The sequence below is a fragment of the Gobio gobio genome, assembly GCF_949357685.1.
Source record: "Gobio gobio genome assembly, chromosome: 23".
Taxonomy (NCBI): Eukaryota; Metazoa; Chordata; class Actinopteri; order Cypriniformes; family Gobionidae; genus Gobio; species Gobio gobio.
In genome coordinates this window covers 36,131,088-36,147,772 of record NC_137119.1, presented here as the reverse complement: position 1 = coordinate 36,147,772, position 16,685 = coordinate 36,131,088, and the positions used below count along the sequence as shown (strand labels likewise).

The 16,685-nt window shown below is 50.2% G+C and overlaps 1 protein-coding gene across 1 annotated transcript in view; it reads left to right on the top strand.

The window, feature by feature from the left end:
* The window catches only part of LOC307120079 (epidermal growth factor receptor-like), a 58,329-nt gene that overhangs the window by 23,671 nt on the left and 17,973 nt on the right, over positions 1–16,685 (top strand). The window contains exons 8-16 of the mRNA XM_079806939.1: positions 688–804; positions 7,289–7,415; positions 7,503–7,576; positions 9,060–9,150; positions 9,648–9,847; positions 9,960–10,092; positions 10,904–10,994; positions 11,367–11,524; positions 11,878–11,916. Of these exons, the coding sequence (XP_079663065.1) occupies positions 688–804; positions 7,289–7,415; positions 7,503–7,576; positions 9,060–9,150; positions 9,648–9,847; positions 9,960–10,092; positions 10,904–10,994; positions 11,367–11,524; positions 11,878–11,916 (1,030 nt within the window). The remainder of the gene's footprint in view (positions 1–687; positions 805–7,288; positions 7,416–7,502; positions 7,577–9,059; positions 9,151–9,647; positions 9,848–9,959; positions 10,093–10,903; positions 10,995–11,366; positions 11,525–11,877; positions 11,917–16,685) is intronic.

Sequence of the window (16,685 nt, the reverse complement as noted above, 5' to 3'; positions counted from 1 at the left end):
GTGTCGAGGTTTATTTTAGGTAAAAACATTAGAAAACTGCTGTAGACCTATTAATAAATATATATGAATAAAATGTATAAATAAAATATATATTGCAAAAGAACACAATAATCTCATGCGTCTCCTCTAGAGTTTCAGAAGAGATGTCAACACTTTGTATCCACTCAAAGTTGTGAATTTAACTTATGCGCAAAATTGAAATATTGCATAAAATATCTGCAATAAAATGGAAGTTTCTTCAATCATTGAAGCCACTGTGGCTCTTTTGTCCTACATCATAAATAGACGAAACACAATAAACGCTGTTTATGCCGTAGTTTATGCACGTCGTCTTATCAGATAAAAAATGTATACACCTCAATTGAGCACATTTTTGGAAAATGTGCTCAACTTGCCATTTCCGTCCAGTGTTATGTAATATCTCAAAATGCACATAAAATAGGTGGATGGAAACATAGCTATTGTCTCAAACTGTCTTTCATATCAAAGTCTGCATTCAAAATTCTCCTCAAATTCTCTCAAGACCAAATGATCAGAGCTATACTATCCATGTTCACTTTACAGCTGTATACTCTTACTGTATGCCAGTTCTCATTTGTGTCTGTTTTATTTTGTTTGTTTTATTTAAGTAGGAGAAGTATTGATATTTAACTGAAACATGACTGCAAACTCCTCTCTCTGCTCCAGACAACTTTGTGGTGACTGATCACGATGCCTGCGTCCGAACCTGCAGCAGTAACATGCATGAAGTGGAGGAGAACGGAATAAGGAAGTGCAAACAATGTGACGGCTTGTGCCCAAAAGGTCAGGAACATCATTAATAGTTCCCATTCAGTCGGTCACGTTCGACGTACGTCGGACGTACCGACGAATTGGGATCACTTCTGGGAGCCCCTATCAGCTTCGAGCTATCTAGAACCGGCCAATGAACAATTGGCGTGCGAGATTTGCATCTCGCGCTCCGCCCCGCGCCGCGGGTATAAACAGGAAGCGAGAGCGAATGCACGCTGTCATTCACTTCGGAGCCACACGGCAGATGAAGAGGACTCTCAACGCTACACTGCTTGAGTTTATCGCTGCTATCAGCAAGTTATTTAGAAGACCGGAGAATCCAGGAAACGCGTGTTGGAGAGACGGCACATTCCAGCGGGATCCGCGCTGACTCATCGGCTGCCTCTGCAAGCAGAGAAAAACTGCTGTTTTAACAGCAACAGCAAATCCTGTTGGTCTGGTTGGGCGTTTTTCCTGCTGAGTACAGGCACGGGCTGCACAACAATCCCGTGCGCTGTCGCGTTTCCCCCTGAGTGCTTCAGCACAAGAGCGTTTCCTCACAAAAAGAGTTCACGGGTGACGTGCCGTCCTTTTCAGGATGTCTTACCACCCGTGCGTTTCTGGATGCGGTCGTTCCCTGTCCCCTGCTGACGGTCACAATCGCTGTCTCACGTGTTTGGGCATACAGCACGTTGAGGCGGCGTTTGTGGATAGTTCATGTTCCCACTGCGGGAACATGACTATCGCGGAGCTTAGATCGAGACTCTCCTACCTCCGGGCTGGGGGAGTCCCCTTACCCATCCCACGAACCAGGGCTGCCCCTAACCCGGGTGGACCTGCTTCTTTGGATGGCCAGGGTGATCTGAGGATCACGTTTAGGGCAAACCCGCCGAGTCAATCTCCGCAGGCCCCTATTCCCTCTGCTCCGCAGCCGGTAGAGCCTCCAGGAGAACCCGCTGGACCCTCCCACGGGAGACCAGTGGTGACTTTTGGAGCTCCAGCAGATGAACAGATGTCAATCGCTGCATCGGAGGGGGAGTTTCAGTCCTCGGGGGATGAAGGTTCAGTTGTACTGCCTCCCTCTGGGAGAGTGGCAACGGCTGCACCGGACCCTGAGATGGCTGCTATGCTTTCCCGGGCCGCCGAAAGGGTTGGGCTCGAGTGGAACCCTCCACCGTGTCCCGAACCCTCTAGGTTGGACGATTGGTTCCTCGGGGTGGGTCGCGCTGGTTCTCAGCGTCCCGCCCCGACACCTTTCTTCCCGGAGGTGCATGAGGAGCTCACGAGGTCGTGGAAGGCACCTTTTTCTGCCAGAAACCGGCCGAGTGACTCCTCCCCCCTCACTACTCTCGACGGCGGACCGGCCAAGGGTTACGTGGGGATCCCGCCAGTGGAGCGCGCCGTCGCGATGCAACTGTGTCCGGCGACCGCCTCTAACTGGCGCGGTGACCCGCGTCTCCCGTCCCGGGCCTGTAAGTTCTCTTCCAGTCTGACTGGGAAGGCTTACAAGGCCTGCGGGCAGGCTGCGTCCGCCTTGCATGGCATGGCGCTGCTTCAGGTCCACCAGGCCCAAGCGCTCCTTGACATGCACGAGGGTAGGCCTGACCCAGAGCTCCTCCGGGAGCTCCGGACGGCGACGGACCTCGCCCTCCGGGCGACGAAAGTCACCGCCCGTTCCATCGGTCAGGCGATGTCCACGCTTGTGGTCCAGGAGCGTCATCTCTGGCTCAACCTGGCTGATATGAGGGAGACCGATAAACATCGGTTCCTGGACTCCCCCATCTCGTCAGCTGGGTTGTTCGGCGACGCGGTCGAGAGCTTCGCCCAGCAGTTCTCGGCCGCCCAGAAGCAGACGGAGGCGATCAAGCACATCCTGCCCCGGCGGCCCGCTGCTGCCTCCACCCCGCCGCCGGCGGCAGCGCCTCCGACTACTCGTCGCCGAGGACGTCCACCCGCCGCCGCCTCCGCCCCCGCCAAGGCACCGCAGCAGCCTTCCACCAGCCGACGGCGTGGGGCCGGCCGTGGGAAGGATGTCCAGCCCGCTCAGGCCGCTGCCAAGCCAGGTGGCAAGCGTCGTCGCAAGCGACCCTGAGACGGGCCACCCAGAGATGGAGGAAACTGCTCGGAGGGAGATGGCTGCAGCACCACTCCTTCCCCCGGAGGAGGGCCGGGGGAGAATCTTTTGTTTGTCTGTTCCGCCGCTGGCCCCAGTGCCAGCGGCACCCAAAACATCAATAAAAGAGCAGTTTCCAATATCTCTGGGTGCCAAGAGAGCGCGCTTGGCGGTGGTCGACGCTCCCATGCCTCGCCACCCTCAAGTACCTCTCCCTTCGCCAGCAGGGGACGCCGGCTGTCGGGACGCACACAAGCGGCCTCCCCACACTCGCACGTCCCCTCCGCGGATGCAGGTAAGTGTTGCACAGCACACTCAGATCCCGCTACGGGCCGCTCCCATGCCGTCCGAGCCGGATCCCTGCGTTCCGCCTCGCTGCCCCGCTGCGGGTACGTCTGTGGTGCCGATGGTCCCCCTTGCTCGGAGTCTGGGAGCCTGGCTAGCGCTTCCCAGCCCGTCTCGGTGGCTCATCCGTACCATCAGACTCGGCTATGCGATTCAGTTCGCCCGGCGTCCCCCCAAGTTCAGGGGCGTTCACTTCACGACTGTAGTGGAGGCGAACGCCCCCGTGCTCAGGGCGGAGATCGATGTCCTACTGGCGAAGGACGCGATAGAGCCGGTCCCTCAAGCCGATATGAGGTCCGGGTTCTACAGCCCGTACTTCATTGTACCCAAGAAAGGCGGCGGGTTACGACCGATCTTGGACCTGCGATTCCTGAACCGGTCCCTTCACAGGCTGCCGTTCACGATGTTAACGCAGAAGCGCATCTTCAGGTGCATCCGTCCCCAAGATTGGTTTGCAGCGATCGACCTGAAGGACGCGTACTTTCATGTCTCGATTCTCCCTCGACACCGGCCCTTTCTGCGCTTCGCGTTCGAGGGACGGGCATATCAGTACCGCGTCTTACCCTTCGGCCTGTCCCTGTCGCCCCGCGTCTTTACGAAGGTTGCGGAGGCGGCCATTGCTCCCATGAGAGAGCATGGTGTTCGCATCCTCAACTACCTCGACGACTGGCTGATTCTTGCCCAGTCACGAGAGCAGTTGTGCGAACACAGGGACAAGGTGCTCAGTCACCTCAGCCAGTTGGGACTTCGGGTCAACTGGGAGAAGAGCAAACTCTGCCCCACGCAGAGGATCTCTTTTCTCGGTATGGAGATGGACTCGGTCGCCATGACTGCGCGCCTCACCGAGGAGCGCGTCCAGTCGGTGTTGAACTGCCTGAATTCATTCAAAGGCAGGACAGCGGTTCCACTGAAACATTTTCAGAGGCTCCTGGGGCATATGGCATCCGCAGCCGCAGTAACGCCGCTCGGATTGCTTCATATGAGACCGCTTCAACGCTGGCTACACGATCGAGTCCCGAGATGGGCGTGGCACAGCGGTTCCCTCCGCGTCCAAGTGACTCCGAGGTGCCGCCAAACCTTCGGCCCGTGGTCGGACCCTTTGTTTCTCCGGGCGGGAGTCCCCCTAGAACAAGTGTCCAGGCACTCCGTTGTCTCCACGGATGCCTCATCCACGGGTTGGGGTGCCACGTACAACGGGCTTGCAGCTTCGGGCCTGTGGACGGGGCCTCAGCTGCAATGGCATATCAATTGCCTCGAGTTGTTAGCAGTTCGTCTTGCACTCAGCCGCTTCAAAGTGCCGCTCAGAGGCAAGCACGTTCTGGTCCGGACGGACAACACTGCGGCCGTAGCGTACATCAACAAACAAGGTGGTCTACGCTCCCGTCGCATGTCGCAACTCGCCCGCCATCTCCTCTTATGGAGTCAGAAGCATCTGAGGTCGCTTCGTGCTGTTCACATTCCGGGCCTGCTCAATTGTGCGGCCGACGAGCTGTCACGTCAGCAGGAACTTCCGGGAGAATGGCGACTCCATCCCCAGGCGGTCCAGCTAATCTGGAGTCGTTTCGGGGCCGCACAGGTAGACCTGTTTGCCTCCCCAGAGACGACCCACTGTCAGTGGTTTTATTCCTTGACCGAGGGAACCCTCGGGTCGGATGCCCTGGCCCACAGCTGGCCCCGGGAAGAACGCAAGTATGCGTTTCCCCCAGTGAGCCTTCTTGCGCAGACTCTGTGCAAAGTCAGGGAGGACGAGGAGCAGGTCCTGTTGGTCGCTCCGTATTGGCCCAACCGGACTTGGTTCCCGGAACTAGTGCTCCTTGCGACAGCACCTCCCTGGCCCATTCCTCTGAGGCAGGACCTCCTGACTCAGAGACGGGGCACCCTATGGCACCCGCGTCCAGACCTCTGGAAACTCCATGTCTGGTCCCTGGACGGGACGCGGAGGTTCTAGGTGACCTACCACAAGCGGTAGTTGACACCATCACTTCCGCTAGAGCCCCCTCTACGAGGCGCCTCTATGCGTTGAAGTGGAACCTGTTCGTCGATTGGTGCTCTTCCCGCCAAGAAGACCCCCGAAGATGTTCGATCGCTTCTGTGCTTACCTTTCTACAAGATGGGTTGGAGCGAAGGCTGTCTCCCTCCACCCTCAAGGTCTATGTCGCCGCTATCGCCGCTAATCATGAGTTCGTAGATGGAAAATCTCTAGGTAAGCACGATCTGATCGTCAGGTTCCTTAGGGGAGCGAGGAGATTAAATCCTCCTCGTCCTCCCTCTATACCCTCTTGGGACTTAGCTCTGGTGCTTACTGCACTACAGAGAGAACCCTTTGAGCCTCTGCAGTCAGCCGAGTTGAAAATCCTGTCGTTAAAGACTATACTCCTGATTGCGTTGGCCTCCATCAAGAGGGTAGGGGACCTGCAGGCATTTTCGGTCGACGAATCGTGCCTGGTGTTCGGGCCCGGTAACTCTCATGTGATCATGAGACCCCGGCCTGGATACGTGCCCAAGGTTCCCACTACTCCCTTCCGGGACCAAGTGGTGAGCCTGCAAGCGCTGCCTTCGGAGGAGGCAGACCCAGCCCTAGCTTTTCTCTGTCCCGTCCGTGCTCTCCGGACTTACGTGGACAGAACGCAAAGCTTCAGGACCTCAGAGCAGCTCTTCGTCTGTTACGGAGGACAGCAGAAGGGAAAGGCTGTCTCCAAGCAGAGGATGGCCCACTGGATAGTGGACGCCATCGTCTTGGCTTATCAGTCCCAAGACGTGCCCTGCCCGCTCGGGTTAAGAGCCCACTCCACTAGGGGTGTTGCCTCTTCCTGGGCGCTGGCTCGTGGCGCCTCGCTGACAGATATTTGTAGAGCTGCGGGCTGGGCGACACCTAACACGTTCGCTAGATTCTATAGCCTCCGTGTAGAGCCGGTCTCTTCCTGTGTGCTCACTTCCCATAGTCAGTAACACCGAAGTACCCGTTCCAGTGTCGGCTTGCTGCGCCATTCCCTCCCCTATGGTAGACGGATGCGTGCGCTTATTCTGCTCCAGTCGAGTTCCCCGGAACGGCGAACCCTGTTGAGTCCTCCGCAACCCGCGGCAGTCGGACGTGGCGGAGCGTTCGACGCCAGGTCTAACACTCGTATGCATTGGTGGAACTTGTGTTAGGCTGGGTTCCGTATGTAGTGACCCCCACGGCGGTCCCATATGTGTATTCTTCCACGGTACGGCTCCCTACGGCGAGCCCGTGTCTTTCCCTCGGCAGAGCTCCTCTGCCGTCTCAGGTTCGTGTTGTCTCCCTCCTAATTGACCGGGGCCACCCCTGAGACTTCCGTATGTTGTGCTGCCCACGGCCAGCCCATACGTGTATTCTCCACATGTTTACTCCCTCTGGGCATGATGTGGCTTCCGCAGCTGCCTTCACAGGCACGCTTCCCAGCGTTATCCAATACAGTCAGCTGAGTGGGTCTTGCGGAACAGCAGCTTTGACTCTCCCTGCGTGAACCTACCCGCCCGCATCAGATCGGGGTCTGTGGGGCTCATCGCTGGGCGCTGGAAGTGGTAGTAACTATGGCGTTTTCCATAGGGGATCCCAATTCGTCGGTACGTCCGACGTACGTCGAACGTGACCGACTGAATGGGAACGTCTCGGTTACGTATGGTAACCCTCGTTCCCTGAAGGAGGGAACGGAGACGTACGTCCCGTCGCCACAGTTGCTGTACCATCACTGCAGGTCGAGCCACTACGTGTGGCTCCTCAGTGAAAAACAGCGTGCATTCGCTCTCGCTTCCTGTTTATACCCGCGGCGCGGGGCGGAGCGCGAGATGCAAATCTCGCACGCCAATTGTTCATTGGCCGGTTCTAGATAGCTCGAAGCTGATAGGGGCTCCCAGAAGTGATCCCAATTCGTCGGTACGTCCGACGTACGTCTCCGTTCCCTCCTTCAGGGAACGAGGGTTACCATACGTAACCGAGACGTTAATACTAATGTTCCTGTCATTTCTGATATACATAATTTACATGACATGAATATCTAATAAATGTGAAATGAGTTGACCGTGTGTGCTTTGGTTTAGTCTGTAATGGTCTCGGAACGGGGGCGCTTGTTAACACCATCGCAGTCAACGCGACCAACATTGATTCATTTATCAACTGCACCAAAATAAATGGGCACATTACAATAATGAAGATGACTTTTCAAGGGTGAGATTTTATGGACAACAGACGAAATCAACCTCTTTTTCGTGCAATACATTCAATCTAATGCCTTTTTAACAAATGTTTTTCAAGGGACGCTTTTACAGACACTCTAAGCATGGACCCTGTGAAACTCGACTATTTCAAAACAGTCAAAGAAATATCAGGTAAACTACACAACTCAATAATATACATCGATCAGGCATAACATTAGGTAAGTGGGTTGGATATATTAGGCAGTAAGTGAACATTTTGTCCTCAAAGTGCATGTGTTAGAAGCAGGGAAAATGCCTCGACGGGTCAGGGCTGTTTTGGCAGAAAAAGGGAATCAACACAATATTAGCAAGGTGGTCATGTAATGTCATGGACTCCACCAGACCCTTGAAGGTGTGCTGTGGTAACTGGGACCAAGATGTTAGCAGCAGATCCTTTAATTCCTGTCAGTTGCGAGGTGGAGCCTCCATGGATCGGACTTGTTTCTTCAGCACATCCCACAGATGCTCGATTGGATTGAGATCTGGGGAATTTGGAGGCCAAGTCAACACCTCAAACTCGTTGTTGTGCTCCTCAAACCATTCCTGAACCATTTTTGCTTTGTGGCAGGCGCATTATCTGCTGAAAGAGCCACAGCCACCAGGGAATACCTTTTCCATGAAAGGGTGTACATGGTCTGCAAAATGCTTAGGTAGGTGGTACGTCAAAGTAACATCCACATGGATGGCAGGACCCGAGGTTTCCCAGCAGAACATTGCCCAAAGCATCACACTGCCTCCGTCGGCTTGCCTTCTTCCCATAGTGCATCCTGGTGCCATGTGTTCCCCAGGTAATCCACAAGATGTAAAAGAAAACGTGATTCGTCTGACCAGGCCACCTTCTTCCATTGCTCCATGGTTCAGTTCTGATGCTCACATGTCCACTGTTGGCGCTTTCGGCAGTGGACAGGGGTCAGCAAGGGCACCCTGACTGGTCTGTGGCTATGCCGCCCCATACGCAACAAACTGCGATGCACTGTGTATTCTGACACCTTTCTATCAGAACCAGCATTAACTTCTTGAGCAATTTGAGCTACGGGAGCTCGTCTGTTTGATCGGACCACACGGGCCAGCCTTCGCTCCACACGTGCATCAATGAGCCTTGGCCGCCCATGACCCTGTCGCCGGTTCTCCACTGTTCCTTGCTTGGACCACTTTTGATAGACACTGACTGACCACTGCAGACCGGGAACAGCCCACAAGAGCTGCAGTTTTGGAGATGCTCTGACCCGTCGTCTAGCCATCACAATTTGGTCCTTGTCAAACTCTCCCTCAAATCCTTACGCTTTCCCATTTTTCCTGCTTCTAACACATCAACTTTGAGGACAAAATGTTCACTTGCTGCTTAATATATCCCACCCACTAACAGGTGCCGTGATGAAGAGATAATCAGTGTTATTCACTTCACCTGTTAACAGTGTTTATATATACACACACACACACACACACACACACACACACACACACACACACACACACACACACACACACACACACACACACACACACACACACACACACACACACACACACACACACACACACACACACAATTCATATAAAACCTTAAAATTCTTTTAAGGTGCCTCATTTACCAGTGCCATTTTATTTTTCTCAGGGTTTCTGTTAATTCAAGACTGGCCTAAACACCTCAAATCCCTCAGTCCCTTTGAGAACCTGGAAATCATCAGAGGAAGAACTAAACAACAGTGAGTTTCATCATGTCAACTTACAAATAACTAATGTTGTCTGCTTATTAAACCTTTTTAGGTCCCACTTTATATTAGGTGGCCTTAAGTACTATGTACTTACATCAAAAAATAAGTACAATGTACTTACTGTGTTCAAATTGTATTGCAAAACACCTTTGCTGATATTGAGGTGGGGTACGGGTAGGGTTAGGGACAGGTGTGGTGGTATGGGTAAGTTTAAGGGTAAGTTTAGGTGTAAGGGAAGTGTCAACTGTGTAATTACAAATGTAACTACAGAAATTAATTACAGATGTAATTACATGCAGGTATTTTTTAAACTGTAAGTACAATGTAAAAACATGTATGTACACAATAAGTGCATTGTATCAAATGATTAATTAAAATGTTAGTACATAGTAGTTAAGGCCACCTAATATAAAGTGGGTCCCCTTTTGATATCATAAACACTTCACCTTTAACCAGTGTTCCTCTCTTTACACCTCCTACGAATGCAGTGGCGTCAGTTTTGCTGCCTTAAACATTCCACACCTGGAATATCTCGGCCTGCGTTCGTTGAAGGAGATCAGTGACGGCGACGTGGTGGTCAGAAGCAACCCTCAACTTTGTTACGCTGATGGCAGCTACTGGCCAAAGCTGTTCAGATCTGAGAATCAGCACATACGAACTGGAGACAACGCAGCAATGCACACCTGTGGTGCGGGACTGTATTCAAATATTCTGTATTTCGATTTTACACAACCCATTTGTTGGCAAGCAATTTTGGGTTCAGTCAGGTCAGGTTACAGAGTCTCTTGTTTGCTCTTCAGAGCAGCAGAACAATACCTGTGACAGTATGTGTGGAGAGGAAGGCTGCTGGGGTCCGGGGCCGTCCATGTGCGTCTCCTGTCAGCATGTAAGCCGTAGGGAGCACTGTGTCAGTCACTGCAACCTGCTGGATGGGTGAGTGTCCAACATTTAGTCCATTTGACATCTCTTATTAAATATTGACAATTGATAAGTTGTTTTCTTATGATTAAAAAAAGTAGAAAGCCTGTTAATTGTTTGATTAATGCATTTAATATGAATTACAACAGATTTGCATGTGCCTTCGTGGGTTAGTGCATTAGTGCTCAATCAACAGCATTGGTTCCGGAAGTATATTTTCCATTCATTTTTCCCATAGGGATTTGATAAAAGTCATAGTTAAAGCATTATAAGCCATGAACCAAGTCAACCAATGACTCCATTATGTAATTTTCTGTGCTTCATGGGAGTTTACTGCAAGCTCTTTTGGTGCTATTTGCTTGTTGCAACTCTCTGATTGGTGGAATTCTCTGTACAGCATCATGGGTAATGTAGTTTTTCACCACAAATTCAGCTATTAATCATTATGTGAAATTAACACAGGCACATTCAGTTAATCAACTCAATTAGCGTGATAAGAAGTATATATACAGCAGATTTAACAGTTTTTAGCATCCCTCCACCACCCCATCTCTTCACTTCTAACTATTCCTGTCCTGTCCTAACCTGGGATGGGGGGTACTCGGGGTTTGGGCCAAATTCTGAGCTCAGGGCCCTCACCTCCGACAGCATGCCAAATATGCATAACCTTAACTCTATCTGATTATATGTAAGTGTGAACTTGTGAAAGGTCTGCCTTTAAAGGCTTATGAGTTGTCGTTAAAAATCAATTTCCCTATGGGGTTAATTGTTTTTTTTTTTCTTTTCACTTCCGGAAACTAACTGTTGCACTCTAATGTTTCTACAGAGACCCCCGCGAGTACATGTCAGAGAACGTGTGTTTGGAATGTGACCCTGAATGCAAGATTATGAACGGGACAGCAAGCTGCTCTGGGCCGGTATGTCATATGTATCTTTCAACGCACACATAAATTATATTATTAATAATGACGCTTGCACACACTTGCTAGGGATCTAAACTAGGGATTTGAGCAAACCCCTAATGGTGGTGTAAATCATCAGTGACACCTAAAATCACACAACTTGTTGAGGAGAGGTGTGATATTACTTTTCTAATAGATCAAACTTGCAATTTCAGCCTGAAAAAAAAAAAAAATCTTGTTTGAGCGACACACTGACAACCATCACTCACATTTTCATCAGAAAATGTTCAAATCTGTGTGTAAACTAGTAATGGTAGTTTACTAATAACCAATAGAGGTCAGACCTATGAAATGTTGACAATGTGAATGTTGTTTCTCTCTTTCTAGGGAGCTGATCAGTGTACTGAATGTGCTCACTTCAAAGACGGATCACACTGCGTCACACAGTGTGCTCAAGGTGTGCAAGGCCTTAATAACCGACTTGTTTGGACGTACCCAGACAAAACCGGACAGTGTCAGCCATGCCATCCTAACTGCACGCAAGGGTAGGAACAAGTTAAACCTTCTTGGATAATAATGATTATAGTTATTATAGTAACAATTACTATTATTATTTTTCCACAACTGGTATATTATCATTATTCCAGTGTTTCACTGAGATTTTTATTACATTAAAAAGTAAATATTGCTTATAATAATAATAATTATTATTATTATTATTATTAAAGCAAATTGAATTTAATATTATTATAAGTATTATTATTTAAATCATATAAATTATATATATTGATATTTATATATTGGTTCAGAATCCAGTTGGTTTAAGCAAGCAGAAATATAATACTATGGGTTCACAAAATAGACTACCTCTCTAATTGTTAAATGTTTGTTATTATAGGTGCAGTGGACCAGGACTGGAAGGTTGTGAACCAAAAGGGTACAGTAGTTTATGAGTTGTTGTTAGACTACATAAACTACATAAGTCATAGAAATGTAATTGGCGTCAAGCAAATCAAGAATAAATGCTAAATATGAACACAGATGAAACAATAAAATTGTTGTGCTTTTTGCAAAATAAGGGAAACAAACATGATGCAATGATCTTCAGCCTCTCTCTCAATGATGTCTAATCTGATTCTCTTCAGAAAATGACCTGTAGCTTAGTGAAAACTTGACACACAAACATGAGACATATGTCTAAAGAAACGTTGAAATGTCAGGTTTTAAATCATGTAAATCAAAACGAAAACAAATATTCTGTGTTTATGTAATCTGTGGGAGATATCAGTCGACTCATTACTGACTCATTATCCGCTAATGCGGCCACGCCCACAGATCGCGTGCTCATTCAGATTCAAATACAGGCAATCCATGCGTCGACGCCCACACACACATCAACTCATACAAACAGATCAAGTGAAGCTATGGTTCAGATGCATCGCTTTGAGACGCCTTGAGTAATAATCCTGGAATAATTCTCCTCACAGAAAGCTGATTCTGGGTTGATTGTGGTAGGCTAAGTTTATTCAGTTAACATCTGTGAATATTAAATGCAAAAAGACTGTTTAAATATAAATCCTGATGCAACATGACGCAAGACTGTTTAGACAAGATTTATTTGGCCTGTTTTCGTGTTGTATAAATTGTATCTTAATTTTAATCAACAAAAAACTAATATAGTTGCTTCTTATTTTATAAGAAGTCAATATAACAGACAATAGCCTTAGCGCTGCATTGCACGCGTCTCATAAATGAACTTAAGATGAAAATGATATTTGAGTATTAATTGCCTTTTTTACAGTGAATTTCGTTTTGTATAAATTGTATCTTAATTTTAATCAATGTTTTTAAAACGAATTTTGCTTCATATTGATGTTTAAATATTATACCCTATGTTTTTGTTTTTTGTTTGTTTTTTAGAAAGTTAATTGCTTTCTTTAAACTGAATTTCGTTTTGTATAAATTGTATCTTAATTTTAATCAATGTTTTTAATATTTTATATAATATAACAGACCGGTATAATAAATATATTAGTATATTTGATACCAATATAGCAGACAATAGCCTTAGCGCTGGCTCGTGCATTTCAAGTGTTTCTGACTGAAGCTCGAAATGATATTTGAGTATTGTTTGTAGGCTATTTGATCGTTTACAAATGATTCAGAAAATATTTGCCATTGAAATGACTGGGAAAAAGTGTCCCAATCAACCTTAAGTCACCAGATACTATTTGAAATCATAATTGCATTGCATTATGTTGTTTTAAATCCCAAATATTTTACTTATAACATTCATCATTAGCAATTATTCAGTTATTTGTATTTATTGAATATTGAATTGGGTTCAGTGTCACAATATTCGTTTTTTTAAGCTCTTCTTTCAAAAACATTTCTGATTGAAATCTTGTTTCTTTTTTGGCAGTTAATTTAGCTTGCTTTAAGTAAAAACTTTAAGTAAAAAACGTCTCGGTTACGTATGTAACCCTCGTTCCCTGATAGAGGGAACGGAGACGTACGTCGGAACTGACCGACGAATTGGGATCTGTTTCCAGAGACCAACCTACTTCGAGTGATTAAAACGAGCCAATGGACATTGGCATGCGGTTCACACATTCCACGCACCGCCCCGCAGCGCGGGTATAAATACGGAAGTGGAATACCGCATCATTGCTTTTCAACTGAGGAGCCGAGATAAGTGACTCGGCCTTCAGCTGAAGCACAGCACCTGGCGACGGGACGTACGTCTCCGTTCCCTCCATCAGGGAACGAGGGTTACATACGTAACCGAGACGTTCCCTTTCAGTCGGTCACGTTCGACGTACGTCAGAACTGACCGACGAATTGGGATCCCTACCAACATGCCAGGAGGCTGGCCCTTCCAGCGTCCTGCCTGAGCTCGCTGGACCACTCCTATGTTAGAGTGGGAGTCAGGGCTCCGGGCAGGGAAGGACAGTCACTGCTGTTCCTGCAAGACCCACTAAGCGTGACTATTGGATAACGCTGGGAAAGCGTGCCCGTCTCGGGAGATGGTACGCTGCGGACCACATCCTTCAATGGAAGGAGAGGTGGAATACACATAAGGACTAACCTAACAGGGTAGTGCAACAAATGGCAGTCTCTGGAGTGGACCCAACCTGGTTCCAGGGGGGGAAGAACACAGCCAGAGACGACAGAGGAAGCTCTGTCGAGGGAAAGACACGGGGCTAGCCGAGTAGGGTAGCTGGTACCGTGGAAAATACACATATGGGGTAGCCTTGAGGGGACCGCAACATATGGAACCCAGCCTACACACACGTTCCACAAGCATACGGGTGCAGGCCTGGCATCAGACGGCCGCCACGTCTGACACCGAAGGGGTGACGGAGGAACTCACAGGGTTAGCCGAATTTCGGGGAACACGACTGGAGCAAAATAGACGCACGTATCCAGCCCAGAGGGCGGGAGTGGCGTATGCAAGCCGACACTTAGAACGGGCACTTAGCGCTGCTGGCCACTGGGGGCGAGAATGCGGGAAGATACCGGCTCTACACGGAGGCTATAAAATCTAGCGAACGTGTTAGGTGTCGCCCAGCCCGCAGCTCTACATATATCTGTCAGTGAGGCGCCTTGAGCCAACGCCCAGGAAGAAGAAACACTCCTTGTTGAGTGTGCTCGCAACCCGAACGGGCAAGGTATGTCTTGGGACTGGTAAGCCAAGACAATGGCATCCACTATCCAGTGGACCAACCTCTGCTTGGAGACAGCCTTTCCCTTCTGCTGGCCTCCGTAACAGATGAAGAGCTGCTGTGAGGATCTGAAGCTCTGAGTCCGGTCAACGTAAGCGCGAAGAGCGCGGACGGGACATAACAAAGCTAGGGCTGGGTCTGCCTCCTCCGAAGGCAGCGCTTGCAGGTTCACCACCTGGTCCCGTAAGGGAGTGGTAGGAACCTTGGGCACGTATCCAGGCCAGGGTCTCAGGACAACATGAGAGTTGGCCGGCCCGAATTCTAGGCACGATTCGTCGACCGAGAGTGCATGCAGGTCCCCTACCCTCTTGATTGAAGCCAATGCAATCAGGAGAACTGTCTTCATGGACAGGATTTTTAGCTCAACAGACTGCAAAGGTTCAAATGGAGGACCCTGAAGTGCTCTGAGCACCAGGGCTAAGTCCCAAGAGGGTAACGAGGTAGAACGAGGAGGATTTAGTCTCCTCGCACCTCTGAGGAACCTGACGATTAAGTCGTGCTTACCTAAGGATTTACCGTCTACTGCATCGTGATACGCCGCTATTGCTGCGACGTATACTTTGAGGGTGGAGGGAGACAGCCTTCGCTCCAGCCCATCCTGCAGGAAGGAAAGCACAACGTTAATCGAACACCTTCGGGGGTTTTCCCGGTGGGAAGAGCACCACTCGACGAACAGGTTCCACTTCAGAGAGTAGAGGCGCCTCATAGAGGGGGCTCTAGCTAAAGCGATGGTGTCTACCACTGCTTGTGGTAGGCCACCTAGAACCTCCGCGTCCCGTCCAGGGACCAGACATGGAGATTCCAGAGGTCTGGACGCGGGTGCCATAGAGTGCCCTGCCCCTGAGAAAGCAGGTCCTTCCTCAGGGGGATCGGCCAGGGAGGGGCTGTCGCGAGGAGTGTGAGTTCTGGGAACCAGGTCCGGTTGGGCCAGTAGGGCGCAACTAACAAGACCTGCTCCGCGTCCTCCCTGACCTTGCACAGTGTCTGTGCGAGAAGGCTCACTGGGGGAAACGCATATTTGCGTAGGTCCCGGGGCCAGCTGTGCGCCAGTGCATCTGTGCCTAAGGTACCTCCGGTCAGGGAGTTGTACCACTGGCAATGGGTTGAGTCCGGAGAAGCGAACAGGTCTTCCTGTGCAACTCCAAAGTGGTCCCATATCAGCTGGACGCTCCGGGGGTGGAGTCGCCATTTGCCCGGAGGTGTCGACTGGCGAGAGAGCTCGTCGGCTGTCTGGTTCAGCGCACCTGGGATGTGAATGGCATGACCTCACAAACTTCTGACTCCACAGGAGGAGATGGCGGGCGAGCCGGAGCATGCAACGGGAGCGTAGACCACCTTGACGGTTGATGTACGCAGCGGCCGCAGTGCTGTCCGAATGGACCAGTACGTGCTTGCCCCCAAGCGACTTCTTGAACCGGGCCAGGGCAAGACGTACCGCCAGTAACTCTAGGCAATTGATATGCCAACGCAGTTGGGGCCCCGTCCACAGACCCAAAACTGCGTGCCCGTTGTACGTGGCCCCCCAGCCCGTGGATGAGGCATCCGTGAAGACCACAGCATGCCTCGACACCTGTTCTAGGGACACTCCGGCCCGGAGAAACGAGGGGTCTGACCACGGACTGAAGGTTTGGCGACAGTAAGGAGTAACTAAGACCCGGTACTGACCGCTCTGCCACGCCCAACTCAGGACTCGGTCGTGCAACCAGCGTTGAAGCGGTCTCATATGAAGCAATCCGAGCGGCGTTACCGCGGCTGCAGATGCCATATGCCCCAGGAGCCTCTGAAAGAATTTCAGTGGGACCGCTGTCCTGCCTTTGAACGTATTCAAGCAGTTCAACACAGACCGGACGCGCTCTGGAGTGAGGTGCGCTGTCCGGCTGACCGAATCCAGCTCCATACCGAGATAAGAGATCCTCTGTGCGGGGCAGAGTTTGCTCTTCTCTCGGTTGACCCGAAGTCCCAACGGGCTGAGGTGACTGAG